The sequence below is a fragment of the Aquarana catesbeiana genome, linkage group LG13 (genome assembly GCF_042186555.1).
Source record: "Aquarana catesbeiana isolate 2022-GZ linkage group LG13, ASM4218655v1, whole genome shotgun sequence".
NCBI lineage: Eukaryota > Metazoa > Chordata > Amphibia > Anura > Ranidae > Aquarana > Aquarana catesbeiana.
Genome location: NC_133336.1, coordinates 117,739,172 through 117,754,561, shown reverse-complemented (window position 1 = coordinate 117,754,561; position 15,390 = coordinate 117,739,172). Strand labels below are relative to the sequence as shown.

At 43.0% G+C, this 15,390-nt stretch overlaps 1 protein-coding gene across 1 annotated transcript in view; it reads right to left on the bottom strand.

Annotated features, from left to right (window-relative positions):
• SCFD1 (sec1 family domain containing 1) overlaps window positions 1-15,390 on the bottom strand; it is a 275,000-nt gene that overhangs the window by 21,751 nt on the left and 237,859 nt on the right. The window contains exons 21-22 of the mRNA XM_073609415.1: window positions 10,676-10,728; window positions 8,405-8,438 (exon numbers count right to left, since the gene is read on the bottom strand). Of these exons, the coding sequence (XP_073465516.1) occupies window positions 8,405-8,438; window positions 10,676-10,728 (87 nt within the window). The remainder of the gene's footprint in view (window positions 1-8,404; window positions 8,439-10,675; window positions 10,729-15,390) is intronic.

Sequence of the window (15,390 nt, the reverse complement as noted above, 5' to 3'; positions counted from 1 at the left end):
CCACTCTTCTAACCACTTGAAGACAAAGCCCCTTCTGACACTTTTTGTTTCCATGAAAATTTTTTTTTTTTTTTGCAAGAAAATTACTTTGAACCCCCAAACATTATATATATTTTTTTAAAGCAAATGCCCTACAGATTAAAATGGTGGGTGTTTAATTTTTTTTCTTTCACACAATATTTGCGCAGCGATTTTTCAAACGCATTTTTTTGGGAAAAAACACACTTTAAAATTTTAATGCACTAAAACACACTATATTGCCCAAATGTTTGATGTAATAAAAAAAGATGATCTTAGGCCGAGTACATGGATACGAAACAAACGCACAAACGTGCAGTGGCGACAAACTAAATACATTTTTAAAAGCCTTTACAGGTTACCACTTTAGGTTTACAGAGGTCTACTGCTAAAATTATTGCCCTTGATCTGACCTTCGCGGTGATACCTCACATGCATGGTGCAATTGCTGTTTACATTTGACGCCAGACCGACGCCTTTGTGCGAGAGCAGGGGGGGGGGGGGGAGACAGGGGTGCTTTTTTTTTTTTTTTTTTTTCTTTATTATCTTATTTTTAAACTGTTCCTTTCATTTTTTTAAAATCATTTTTATTGTTATCTCAGGGAATGTAAATATCCCCTATGATAGCAATAGGTAGTGACAGGTACTCTTTTTTGAAAAAATTGGGGTCTATTAGACCCTAGATCTCTCCTCTGCCCTCAAAGCATCTGACCACACCAAGATCGGTGTGATAAAATGCTTTCCCAATGGCGCTGTTTACATCCGGCGAAATCTAAGTCATAAAATGCTCGTAGCTTCCGATTTCTTAGGCCATAGAGATGTTTGGAGCCATTCTGGTCTCTGATCAGCTCTATGGTCAACTGGCCGAATCACCGGCTGCATTCTTAGGTTCCCTGTTGGGACAGGAGAGCCAGAAAAAAACATGGAAGACGGTGGGGGGGAGACATTCCCTCCCACTGCTTGTAAAAGCAGTCTAGAGGCTAATTAGCCGCTAGGATTGCTTTTACATAAAAGCCGACAGCTGGCTGAAAAGAATGATACCAAGATGATACCTAAACCTGCAGGCATCATTCTTGTATAACCACTCAAAGTCCAGCAACGTCCTTGTTGGGCATATATTGTAAACTTTTTTTTCATTCAGCCTGTGGGCTGAACGAAAAAAAGAGATTGATCGGTGAGTATGCCCACCATTAGAATACCTCCCTTCATCCACCCACTTCTAATGATGGATATACATGCACCGTTTATATATGTCGAAGAATGGGGCAAACGCCCCAAAAGGTAGAAGCAAATCGCTCCTCCGCCCCTGCTGCCCCCATGCTTCGGCATATATGCTCTTTTTTTTAACTGTGGTGGTGAAATCACCTCCTACAGTGCTGGAGTCACGGCTTTATGTATCGTGGGAGCAAACGCTGTTGCTGTCAAGATAAATAAATCCGCGCTGCAACTGAATGGCGTACCTGCTAAGCAAATGATGGTTAATAATAAAACAAAGTAACATTACAGTATAACATTAAGACTTACCATACCTGCAAAGCAAATACAAAAAAAACATAGTAAAAAATAAAACATTTTTTAACGCAACCTGTGCCTAAAATATATATATGCCGAAGCATGGGGGCATCCACCCGCAAAAGGTAGGAGCAAATCGCTCCTCCGCCCCTGCTGCTCCCATGCTTCGGCATATATGCTCTTTTTTTTTTTTAACTGTGGTGGTGAAATCACCTCCAAAAGCGCTGGAGTCACGGCTTTATGTATCGTGGGAGCAAACGCTGTTGCTGTCAAGATAAATAAATGCGCTCTGCAGCTGAATGGCGTACCTGAAAACAAAAAAATGGTTAACAATAAAACACAGTATACAGTAAAGTATAAAAAAATTGCATACCTATAAAGCAAACATGATAAAACATAATAACAATAAAACATTGCAGAATAGAATACAGTAAAAAAGAGCAGAACAATAGAGAATAGAGAGAAAGAACAATAAAACAATAACTGTTTTTGTTTTTTTTTATTTTATATTTTTTTTTCTTTTACACTTTTTTTTGTAACTGTAACTTTTGTAACTGTAACCGGTTCGGGTCTCTCAAAATGCGATGGCATCTTGGGAGATCCTGTGAAAGTGTGCCTAGTCTGTGCAGTGCTGTACCCTACGCTAATACTCAACTAGTGTATGGTAGCGTTCAAAACATTCACCAATGCAAAGACCAGGATTGTCAGGACAGGAGGGACAATAATAGCGGGTGTCACGCCTATATCTGCGCTTGCTGCAGACACGACATCTTTTTTGGGGGGCTCGGTGGGTAGGGGTACTCGGGAGGACATAAAGAAAATGACTCTCATGCAGCCGGCTTACTGCATTTGGTTGGGGAAGGTGAGGTGGAGCACCGTCTGGAAACAGAAGGGCTCTGATGATCTCTTCCTGGAATTTAAGGAAGGATCCAGTCCGTCCTGAAGCTCTGTATAGCACATGAGCGTTCAGCAAAGCCAATTGAAATAAATAAACAGACACTTTCTTGTACCAGCGTCCGGCCTTACAGGCAATTAGGTACGGCGCCAACAACTGGTCGTTGAGGTCCACCCCTCCCATATTTTGGGTATATTCGTGGACACAGAGGGTTTCTCCACAACACCAGTCGCCGTAGTAATTTGGACAGTCGTGTCTGCATGAAGGGAGGTAAGAACGAAAACATTCTTATTATCCCTCCACTTCATAGCGAGCAAGTTATTACACTTGAAGCAGGCTCTCTCCCCCAGCCTAAGACGGAAATCTACAAGCTGCTGGGGAAAGCTCCAGCGATTAGGTTACACGATTTTTATGCTCCAATCTGCTGATCAAACAAGTGACTAAAAAGTGGCACGCTCGTGTAATAATTGTCCACATATAAGTGGTACCCCTTTCCGAATAAGGGTGACACCAAGTCCCGCACAATCTTGCCAGCGCTTCCTATGTAGTCAGGGCAGTTTGTCGGCTCTACGTGGCTATCTTTTCCCTTGTAAACCATAAAACTACATGTATAGCCTGTGGCCCTGTTACAGAGCTTATACATCTTGACCCCGTATCTGGCACGCTTGCTGGGAAGGTACTGTTTGAATGACAAGTGGCCAGAAAACTTAATCAGGGACTCATCAGCGCAGACAACTTGATGGGAGTAAACAAGTCTGCAAAACGTTGGTTGAAGTGGTTTACGAGGGGCCGAATTTTGTAGAGCCGATCTTATCCAGGGTCTCCACAAGGACGACAGAGTTCATTGTCATTGAAGTGCATGAACCGCAAGATCTGCTTGTATCGTGCCCTGGTCATGGAGGCAGAGAACAAGGGCATATGGTGAATTGGGTCAGTGGACCAATATGACCGCAATTCACTCTTTTTAGATATGACCATGCTGAGGGAAAGGCCAAAAAAGAGCTAAAATTCCGAAACCGTAATTGGTCTCCAATCTCTGGCAAGGTTGGACAGGGGAATAGTGGCGATGTGTTGACCAGCATACAAATTGCTTTGGTCCACAATAGATCTATAGAGATCTTCGGTGAAAAACAGCGAATAAAAATCAAGTGACGTAAACTCAACTGTTTCCACCTGAATGCCGGGTTGGCCAGTGAATGGGGGAAGTACAGGTGCTGCAGAAGTGGTGGGTTCCCAATTAGGATTGGCGAATGCAGCAGGAAGGGCACTATGGGCACGACGGGCCTGTGTTTGTCTTCTTGGTGGCAGCGGGACACTACTTGTGCTTGCCACCTCACCAGCTTGAACTGCACTTATGGGACTCACCACATCACCACGTGATACTGCAGTGCTGGATTGACTACGACCAGGGTGTACTAGGCCGCTGGTGCTTGCCAGTTCACCAGAAGGAATAGCGGCGCTAGTACTGCTCTGCTCCATACGAGGGACCTACGGTTCTTGCACATCAACGACAGAAGAAGTAGTTCGGGGTCTGGTACGCCTGACCTTGGCAGGGACCACAACTCCGTCGTCAGAGCTATCTGTCATGGAGCCGCTGTCGTCTACAGGATCGTATTCTGAGCCTGAATCTGACAGATAAGTGACTTACTCTTCACTATCTGTCATGCTCAGAAACGTGTAGGCCTCTTCACTAGTGTACCTTCGATTTGCCATTTTGGGCTCTAAATTTAGTGGTACACTAGTGAGACTCACAGGTAAAAAAGCTCCTGACTGTTAGCGACTGTATCAAAACGCTACCAAAGAAACTGTTAGCGATCACAGGGATCAGGCCCGACTCTGCGAACGCTGCAGTTATGTGTGTTTAGTGTTTTGTAAGTGACAGTGCTCCATCGATACTGCACTTGGGTGGGCTGGGCTGGGCGGAGGGGCTAAACGCAGGTGCTAGCAGGTATCTGGGCTGATCCCGCTAACACTGCGTTTTTGGTAACCCTAAACAGCTGGGGACGCTAGTATAGATCTGATCGGATCAGATATTGATCCGTTCAGATACTATACCACTAAGGGAGGTGTATGCTGCGTGCGTTGGAGTTAGCGGTACTGGCACTAACCTGACGCTGCCTGGGGCGACGCAGACCCTATCTGACCCTAAAACTTAACTTATATCACCGCCGGGCGATCAGGAGGTTAAACCTTTATTAGGTAATAAACGGCGGGTGCCCTGAAACTATAAAAAACAAACTAACTAACCAGCGTCACCCGTAACAGTTATACGATGATCACTGGTGAAAGGGTTAACTAGGGGGCAATCAGGGGGTTAAAACCTTTACTAGGTAGTATATGGGGGTCCCTGACGCTATAAAACGCTGACGGCGAACCTAAATACTTACCTCCCTAACTAGCATCACCTGTGACACTAATACAGCGATCAGAAAAATGATCGCTTAGTGACACTGGCGACGGGGGGTGATCAAAGGGTTAAAACTTTAGTAGGGGGGGTTAGGGGGGTACCCTAGACCTAAATGGGCCTAACACTAACTGCCCTACCACTTATAACTGTCACAAAATGACACCAATGCAATAATCAGAAAAAAAACAAAAAAAAACTGCTATTGGGCTATTGGTGTCACTGTGACAGGGGGTACAGGGGGGTGATAAGTGTGCCTAGAGTGTTCTACTGTAAGTGTTGTGTTGGTGTAGACTTACTTGATGTCTTCTCTCCTCGGAAGCCGGAACGAAAAGGCTTCACGAGGAGCGATGACATCACTTCCTCTGCCGCTGTTTACATTACAGCAGCAGAGGAAGATTTTCATTCGTTGGGAGCGATTGCGAGGGGGTGGCCACGAATTAGTAGCCTCCCCCTCAGCACAGATCGCTCCCGTAATGATGCCGACCTCCTCGGGCACCGGAGAGGGGGGATGCGCCCCCCGCTCGCGGGAGGCAAAATCACGTACCAGGTACGTGATTTTGCCTGCCCGTGCCATTCTGCATTCAGTATATCTGCGTTAGGCGGTCGGCAAGTGGTTAAAGGACAACTTATACCCAGTCTTATAGCACTTTACACAAAAATTTTGAATTTGGAAGTCCTTGCCTCTCACTCTGGTGGGTAGGGTGAATATGGTGAAGATGTCCTCTCTTAACAAGTTTTTATACATTTTCAGGAATATCCCAGTGACAGTGCCTAATACATTTTTTCAGAAGTTAGAACGGGTCATTGCATCTTTTCTCTGGGAAGGACCCCAGACTGGCTAGAATCATCTTACAACTGCCCTTGATGGGGGGGGGGGGGGGGTGGCCTGGCCCTGTCCTACTTCAAGAAGTATTACTGGGCCACAGTGCTGGTAACAGTGAGGTGGTGGTTTGAACAAATTGATACCAATCCGGCGGTCAATCTGGAGGCGGCACTGCTGGGGTCCTATTCGGAGCTCAGTAACCTGGTCTACAGAGGCCCCCGATCGAATCCTAATATCACCACTCCTATGAAGACCACCGTCTTTGTCTGGAGATAGGTGACTAGGGCGATGAGTGAGGATCAGACTGTCTGATAATCTCTAGGCCTCTACACACCAAAAGCTGTTTATATTTTATACATCATATTATGCCAGAAAGACGATCCTTTCAAAATGGAAATTAGCAGATTCTCCCACTGTGGCAGCATGGAGATCAGTGGTGAATGCTGGGCTCCCCCTCTAACACCTTACCTACATGGGGCATAGAAGTCTTACCTTTTGATGAATAGTGACGTGCTTATTCTTTATGGGTCCTGATTCTGGTCCCCCCCGTACATATCACTTTCTATGTGAGAGATTGAGCCAGGCCATACTGTTTATGTTTCTGACATTTATATACAGGTTTCAGTTATAGCCTATGCTGGAATATTTGAGGTGTATTGGATGATATAGATAAAATAACGACTGTGAATAGATGTCCTATGTACTGTTGTTGTCTGCGTATTTAAGATTGTAATGTGCTAACTATCCTACCAATTGTTACACGTGTAAGTCTGTACTTGTCCTGATAAACTTCAACTGTTACAAAAAAAAAAAAATAAAGTGACTGGCCTCTTTCGATCAATGGACCCAACCTGATTACCCTCTGAGCAATCAAGTGCCTGAAAAAAATAGTGCTCTCTTCTGCTGATCTACAAGTACATTTGACCTTAAGAGAGCCTTGAGAGATTGTGGAAAGTATCCAACTGTCTGCAATCACGTCCTGCCAGGATTCTGAAAAAGCCTGCAGCCTCCCTTCTATCCAAACAAGTAGGGCGTCCCTTTACAGTGAAGAGAACTTGGATTCTGGTATGGCTGACTTGGCTGGCCAGGACCTCTTCTGCCCTAGGCCCTAGACCCAGCCGCCAGAGAGAAACTACCTGCCTGGAAGACGAGGAGCCGGAAGTAGCTGCACCTCTATAAGCTGGACGTGTGCCCTTTTTCCTAAGTGGCAAAAGATCTTTTACTGTTAGATATCTTTTAGATATGTTTGTCCACGTAATCCCAGAATGGCAATTCCCCATGAAAAGGAAATCCTGCCAGTAACTTTTTACAGGGAAGCTCAGCAGATCAGGTTTTTAACCAAAGAATCCTGCGCATGTGAACAGATATCAGTGCAAAATGAGAAATCTGTTGGATAGGGTCCCTCAGGGCATCTATTGCAAAACACAAACTCCAGCTAATTGACAGCCCCAGCTCTGTTCCTGTGTGCTGTGTGTGGGGGTGGGGTGGGGGGCGCGTTCAATCAGTTGTCAGAGTTTTCCTCTGAGCTCTTCAGTGTATGATTTCAGCTCTACGCCACCCTTCTTTTTGAAAGCTCAGACAAGCTTTATAAATGCTGGACTTGTACGGATGTAAAGGAGAGAAGACTGCAGATAAACAGGTACATATACCCACTTAAGTGAGGCCAGCCCCTAAGTGGGTATATGTAAAGGTTTACAAACATTTTCAGAGAGCAGCACTTCAATGACCATCACCTTACAGTCACTGGAGAAAAAAATGAGGCACTTCCTGAGTAGGAGGGGTTATACAGGGGGCCTTCCCGTCTGTTTTTTCTGTCAGTGTCCATTTACCTATAGGTGGTGAATAACCCAGGTAGTCATGATTTATAGCCTGCTCTGTGTCCCATGATGTACAATAATGATATAGGAATTGTCTGTAGTCACTCCTCCTCCTCCTCCTCAGTATGTCACAACTAGGCATGTCCAGCAACAACTTTTTGCTCCCAAAAAACAGCACACATGTGCTGAATGTATTAGACATCATAATGCAAGGTGGAGAAAGGCATGCACAGACACAACAAGGCTCCCATTTATTTCCAATTCAAAAAAAAAATTAACTCCATTTAGCTGTATTGCAATTATTCTTGTTAGCCAGAAAAGTCTCTTCTGTACCCGGAGTTAGTCCTACAATCTGAGCACCTCAACCCTTAGTAAAACCCAGGATCAGTGGGGGTGCAAAGAAAGGGTTTTTTCTGGCTAAGTGATGAGTACCTTGCGGAGACTACTCTGAGGCAGGACTTCACATTTTTAAATAGCTGGCTAGTATATCAAGCAGTCCTCCCATTAAGAAACAGAGACAAGTTTTAACACCATACACGTAGGCACCTAAAAAGCTATGCCAATAAAAATGATAGAAAGGTTTAAAATTGGGTTCTTCTTTACACATGAACCAAATAAAATTCCTCTGTATGTAGTTATGGTTGAAGTCAGTGACGTGTGTGGACATTTTGCAGAAACTGATACAAATTAGTTACAGCAAGATTCTGGCAAGAACTTGACACAGGACTGATTTTTATAGAGTGTGAGTGTAAGAGGAGCTAAGAAACATACTTATGAAGAACAATTACACAAAAATAGAAAGCATTACTTCCTATGAAGTACAGATCTGCCAAAAAATGTAGGCACAACATGTGCAAAACTGTCTTGGAACTATAAGTGGTTGTCAGTCAATTAAGATATTTATATTGTGAATAAGGTGTTACTTGGCTTACCTCTTGAAAGGGGTTCTTGTTCCTTGGTACAGAACTGTTATTACAAAACAAAAAGGTATGTATTAATCAAGAGAATATTTCAGATTCACTCTAATGAGACAGACGCTACTTAAAGAGTAATAAAAACATCTTTGCCATTCTGAAGCTTCCCTCCAACCACTTTGCATATTATTTTATATATACTGTGATTCTATACTTGCCAAATAAGCTGCAGAAATCTCCCTCCACTGAGTCTGGCTGCAATTATTTTAACTGTGGGAGCCGAAGCTGCTGCCTCTTCACTTCCTGGATTTACACACAGAGGCACACCTCCAGCTCAGCAGCCCTGCAGCTCTGATTGGCCCTCTTCTGACTCATCCCTCCCCCCTTCCTGGCAAACTCTCAGGAGAGTGAGAGAGAGAGCTGTGCATGATGTCAGAAGCCTAGGCTTTTCACCAGATAAGAAACAGGAAGTGGGCTGTATAAGGGATTTACTGGCAGAAAAAAAATGTTTTACTATCCTAAGTTAAAACAACAAGGGCAGAAGATTCAATAGATGGAAAGTTAAATTAATGACTGATGGTCCACTTTAAGGGAACCTGACAAGACAGAAATCTGAGAGCTGTCACTTAGAGAGCTGTCACTGATCACTTGTTTTGAACATTTATGCTCTTGGACTGTCATGCTAATCCTGGCTTCAAAGCCATTGTATGCTACAGCCACTCTGATCCTGCTATCATTGTCTGAATGATTCTGATATCACTGCAAAGAGTCACCCACCCAATGAGAGTGTTGGGACTCCTGACCTGCAGAAGTATTACAGGTCAGTTATTTACCAAGTTTTGAAGCAAGGATGAGGATAACAACCTCAGTGCTTACAGTCCTAAAATGTACATTATGTAAACCATGAACCTCTTCTACTAGCTCCATCTGATCTGGTAAATACAGAGGTAAAAGAAATGTGCTAGATCTGTTTCATGAGTGCAAGAGACACCTATTGGTCCTACCAGAATGTTTTATGTGCTTCCTGCCTAAGCTGCACTGTTATCAGCCTTGTTCCAAGTTCTTTTCCGCATACTTCCTCACTAGGTTATAGAAAGGAGGAGAGGGGGTGTTCTGTAGCCCTAATGCATTTCCTGTCCTAGCATGACATCACTACTGTTCCCAAGAGTAGTGTTGACACTGTAGGAAATATGCTGCTAACTAGATTACCAGGTTAAAAAACAGCTGCAATATACTGCATTTTTTGTTCTTGAGCTCTTAGATTAAGGCTGGGTTCACACCATTGCACCATTGGATCCCGCATCCAATTTGCAATAGCAGATTTTGACTGGCTCTCTATGGAGCTGGTTCACATATCTCCACAGGGGGTTCAATGTGTTTTGTGCGTCTTTTGGCCCGTTTCAGGTGCGAATTCAGCCCAAAATTCAGGCTGAAATCGGACCTGAAACAGTGAATCAGCATGCACCGGACCCCTGCTGTGAGCCGCATGCAGCTCATATGTGAACTGAGCCTTAGAGTAACTTTTAAATACTCCTAAACACATTTTGTCAAGGGCAGCTCCAATATTTCTATCCAAATAGTTTCTATTTACCTATATATTATATGGTTGATCAAAACTATAAAAGTTTCAGACTCGGTATTCAGTAATATTTTTAGTTATTTTTATCTAATCCAACAGGACATTCTTTAGGAAAATCTTTAAGCGCTATCATGCTTCCTACCTAAATAACTTCTCTAGAGTACATTTCGGCCTCATGCACACTGTACGTTTTTATAGCTGCTGTTTTTGGCTTCAGATGTTTTTTCTGCAGCCAATAAACTCTCCAGCATGTTATCTTATGTGTCCATACACACATAGCTTTTATCAGCAGTTTTTGGCAGGGGCATTTTCTGGCTGGGATACAACACCAGAACTAGTGGGTTTTGAGAGGAGTTTTTCAGCTGTAAAAAATGCTCTAACTCTGAAAAAAGCTTAAAAACGCCAAAAAAAACCCCCAAAAAATGTGGCTATTCTGCGTTTATCAGCGTTTTTGAGCCATAAGCTTTTGTTGGATTATAGTTTTGTTAAAAAAAGCTAAACAAAACGCTACAGCTAAAAAACGCTGGAAAACTCATTCTACAGCTAACGCTACTGGCTTTTTTATAACGTCCAGTGTGCATGAGGCCTTAAAGTTAGCTATTAGACAACTGCAAAAAAACAAAACAAAAAAAAAAACAACGTGTGCTCGGATGCACCTGTTGGCGTAAATAGTGCGTTATTATACAAATATACAGGCATGCAAGTGTCACCTGTCATTTCCCCGCAACATCTTGGGATCAAAATATCTGTAGTCATCTGTTTCCTGTAGGATGAAAAGCATAATCTACATGAGTACATTAAATGAATACACAGCAGTAGTGGTAGTAGTTTGCAGTCAACTACTAACTATATTAAGACCTGTATAAATGAGAACTTTAACAGACACACACATAGAATATATTTTTGCTGCTATCACTGTCCATTAAAAGAACATGGAAGCCCACATCGGGAGACCACCCGGTCTATTGTGTAGCAATTCAGCTTCAGCCTGTCTCCTCTCAAGCCACACCCCCTAAGGCGTTTCACCCACTCACAGACTTAAAGGGGTTGTAAAGGTTCGTGTTTTTTCACCTTAATGCATTCTATGCATTAAGGTGAAAAAACACCTCGCTGTCATGGGCCCCCCAGCCCAACCTGCTGTGTGCGTCCTGTGGCATCCTCTTCTCCACTGAGTCTGGCCATTAAATGGATAGATCGATAGCAGCGCAGCCATTGGCTCGCGCTGCTGTCAATCACATCCAATGACACGGCCGCCAAGGGGGGGGCGGGACCGAGTCATACACTTGGCGTCTTTCGAACCTATACAAGCCCTTTAATCATGTGGGGCTGCTGTTACACCACATATTCTTGCTTGTTCACATCTGCATTGAGAGCACAGTTAGTACTCTCACCTTGTGTTTGCATTGGATTCCTCTCACTATCCATAGTTAAATAGTTAGTCGGGTTGAAAAACCGTCATAAGTTCATCTATTTCAACAAGTTGAATCCTGAAATCCTAGTAGGTCACTTGGTCTTCTTCTGGACTGGCCCAAGTGTGTTTTGACTGTGTGGTTCTTTTAAGTAACCAGGACATTAGATTGTGAGCTTCTATGAGTGAAAGGGACATGAGACTGTAAGCTTCTTTAAATGGTGGGAACTGTGTGAAGTGCTGCATATATAATAAAATTTAATAAATTGTTTAATAACCTGTATTCCACAAAATAATTCAATGACTCAATGTAAGCGTATTTGCCTAATTCATAAAGTGGCCAATAGGCTTAAAGTGAAACTTTAGTCATAACAACTTGATAACAAATAATGTTCTTCAGCAAGGAACATACATTCCACATTAAAGAGGAGTTCTGCCCTTCCCAGCAAAAAATTTTAAGTCAGCAGCTACACATACTTCAACTGCGCACGTGAAGTGCAGAGTGAAAGAGTGTATTACTGGATTTTAAACAGCATGGGCACGTATTTGTAATGTTTTACATAGCTATACCTGCAAAAGGGGCCAGCCTGAAGTGATATAGCAGGACCTAATTTTCTACTAGTTTCACCTTTAGTGAAATTTGATTTTCTTTCTATTGACAGCCTCCAGGGTTTCTCCTGATTGACTCATTTTAGATTTACCTACTAAAACCATCAGTGCACCCTTTGTTAGTGATAGCGCTTTCCTTATTTCTCCTATTTAACCACTTGTCGACTGGGCCATAGCCAAAATGACGGCTACAGCGCAGTCGGCTAGTTCTGGGAGGACGTACAGGGACATCCTCCTGAACTTGCGCTTCCCGCACCAGGGAGCGGCTGTGATTGCGGGAGCCCCCAGACCTGGAGCATCACAAAACGAGGTAAAGGGCTGATGATGGCGGCCCTTTACCACGTGATCGCTCCGTCCAATGACGGAGCGATCACTTGTCAACAAACCGGTGCATGTCCAGTTGAGCTCACACGCAATTGGTACAGCGTGCGGGGAGAGGAAGGAGCCAATGCAACAGCGCTGTGGGCTGGATTTGAAGTGCCCACAGCACTGATCAGTGCTCATTCATGCCTCATCCATGCCTCCTACATGCCCAACCGTGACACATCAGTGCCCATCCGTGCCACTTCTGCGCTCATCTGTGCCACATTAGCACTCATCCGTATCACATCAGTTCTCATCTGTGCCACATCAGTGCTCATCCGTGCCCAACCATACAACGTCAGTGCTCATCCGTGCCTCATCAGTGCTCACCCGTGTCACATCCATGCCATATCAGTGCTCATACTGATAGTGCTCCCTGCATGTTGAGCCTTTGTATGTGGCCAGGCTGTGTAAAAGTCTCACACATGTGGTATCGCCTTACTCAGCAGGAGTAGCAGAATGTATTTTGGGGTGTAATTTTTGCTATGTACATGCTATGCGTTAGAAATATCTTATAAATTGACCACTTTGTGTAAAAAAACAAAAACGCGTTTTTATTTTCTTTTCAGATTTTCCAAAAACTTGTGGAAAAAAATTACATGTTCAAATGACTCATTATGCCTCCTAGATTATGTGTTGGGGTGTTTGCTTTACAAAATAGGGCCATTTTGTAGGCGTTTCCATTGTCCTGGTGCTCCAGGGCCTTCAAAAGTGTAATAGGTAGTCAAGAAATTAAATGTGTAATTTATGCTCCTAGAACACCTGTCGATGCTCCCTACATGTTGGGCCTCTGTATGTGGCCTGGCTGTAAAAAAGTCCCACATATGTGGTATCGTCATAATATAAAGTAGCAGAATGTGTTTTGGGGTGTAGTTGCAAGAATGCATATGCCATGTGAGAGAGCAATGTGAGTGTGTAATCACAGCGGAAGCGAGCTGCCGGCGATGTGCATGCACACCCCAGAAAGTGTTAGATCATGTATATATACGTGATGCGGAGCACAGGTACCACCCTGTAGCATTAAAACTGCTATAGGGTGGACCTAAAGTGGTAAATAATTTTTTTTACCATTAATTTACTATTTAATTTGTTTACCATTGCGACTTGAAATGTACTGCAGAAATTTTGTACATAAATGTTTAATCATTTTACAGTACCTTGAAAAATTATTCATACCCCTTGAAATTTTCCACATTTTGTCATGTTACAACCAAAAACTTAAATGTATCTTATTGGGATTTTATGTGATCGACCAACACAAAGTGGCACATAATTGTGAAGTGGAAGGAAAACGATAGTTTTCAATTTTTTTTACAAATAAATATGTGAAAAGTGTGGCGTTGCATTTGTATTCAGCCCCGAGTCAATACTTTGTAGAACCACCTTTCACTGCAATTACAGCTGCAAGTCTTTTTGGGTATGTCTCTCTACCAGCTTTGAACATCTAGAGAGTGATTTGTCTGCCCATTCTTCTATGCAAAATAGCTCAAGCTCCGTCAGATTGGATAGAGAGAGTTTGTGAACAGCAGATTTCAAGTCTTGCCACAGATTCTCAATTGTATTTAGGTCTGGACTTTGACTGGGTCATTCTAACACATGAATATGCTTTGATCTAAACCATTCCATTGTAGCTCTGGCTGTATGTTTAGGGTTGTTGTCCTGCTGGAAGATGAACCTCCACCCCAGTCTCAAGTCTTTTGCAGACTCCAACAGGTTTTCTTCTAAGATTGTCCTGTATTTGACTTCATCCATCTTCCCATCAACTCTCACCAGCTTCCCTGTCCCCGCTTAAAAAAGCATACCCACAAAATGATGTTGCCACCACCATGTTTCACGGTGGGGATGGTCTGTTCAGGGTGATGTGCAGTGAGTGTTAGTTTTCCGACACACATAGCGTTTTGCTTTTAGGCTAAAAAGTTTGATTTCGGTCTCATCTGACTAGAGGACCTTCTTCCACATTTGCTGTATCCCCTAACATGGCTTCTCGCAAGCGGTAAACGGGACTTCTTATGGTTTTCTTTCAACAATGGCTTTCTTCTTGCCACTCTTCCATAAAGGCCAGATTTGTGACTAATATTGTTGTCTAATAGTTGTCCTGTGGACAGACTCTCCCACCTGAGCTGTGGATCTTTGCAGCTCCTCCTGAGTTACCATGGGCCTCTTGGTTGCTTCGCTGATTAATGCTCTCCTTGCCCGGCCTGTCAGTTTAGGTGGACGGGCATGTTTTGGTAGGAGTTCAGTTGTACCATAATCTTTCCATTTTTGGATGATGGATTGAACAGTGCTCTGTGACCTGTCTGGTGTGTTCCTCGGCCTTCATGATGCTGTTTGTTCACTCTAGCAAATCTCTGAGGGCTTTACAGAACAGCTGTATTTATATGGAGATTAAATTACACACAGATGGGCTCTATTTACTAATTAGGTGATTTCTGAAGGCAAATGGTTCCACTAGATTTTAGTTAGGGGTATCAGAGTAAAGGGGGCTCAATACAAATACACGCTACACCTTTCATATATTTACTTGAAAACCATTTTATAATTTTCCTTCCACTTCACAATTATGTGCCACATTGTGTTGGTCTATCACATAAAATCCAAAAAGAATACATTTACGTTTGTGGTTGTAACATGACAAAGTGTAGAAAATTTCAAGAGGTATGAATACTTTTTCAAGGCACTGTAGTCTGCAGCATTTTTAGACATCAGCTTTGCTTTCTATGGGTATGTAAAGTCATAATTTTGATCACTTCAACCTTCCAAAGGTTTTGGGTTGCTCTACTGACACATATGGAAATTAAATAATAGTAGAGTGGTGAACAAGGCACAATAGAAAACTACAGCCAGACAGGAAGCATCAAAAATATTATTTTCATAGTTCACTTGTCCCTAGCATACTGTACATATTTTCACATATTGCTCTCCAGATCCATTTACAAAAGGTGTTCACTTTATAAAGAACCAATTTCAAACTTTAATTGTAATATGAAATACTATTAAGTTTAAGTAAAAAAGTGATCAAACACAGTTTGGCTCTGGATGTAGGTT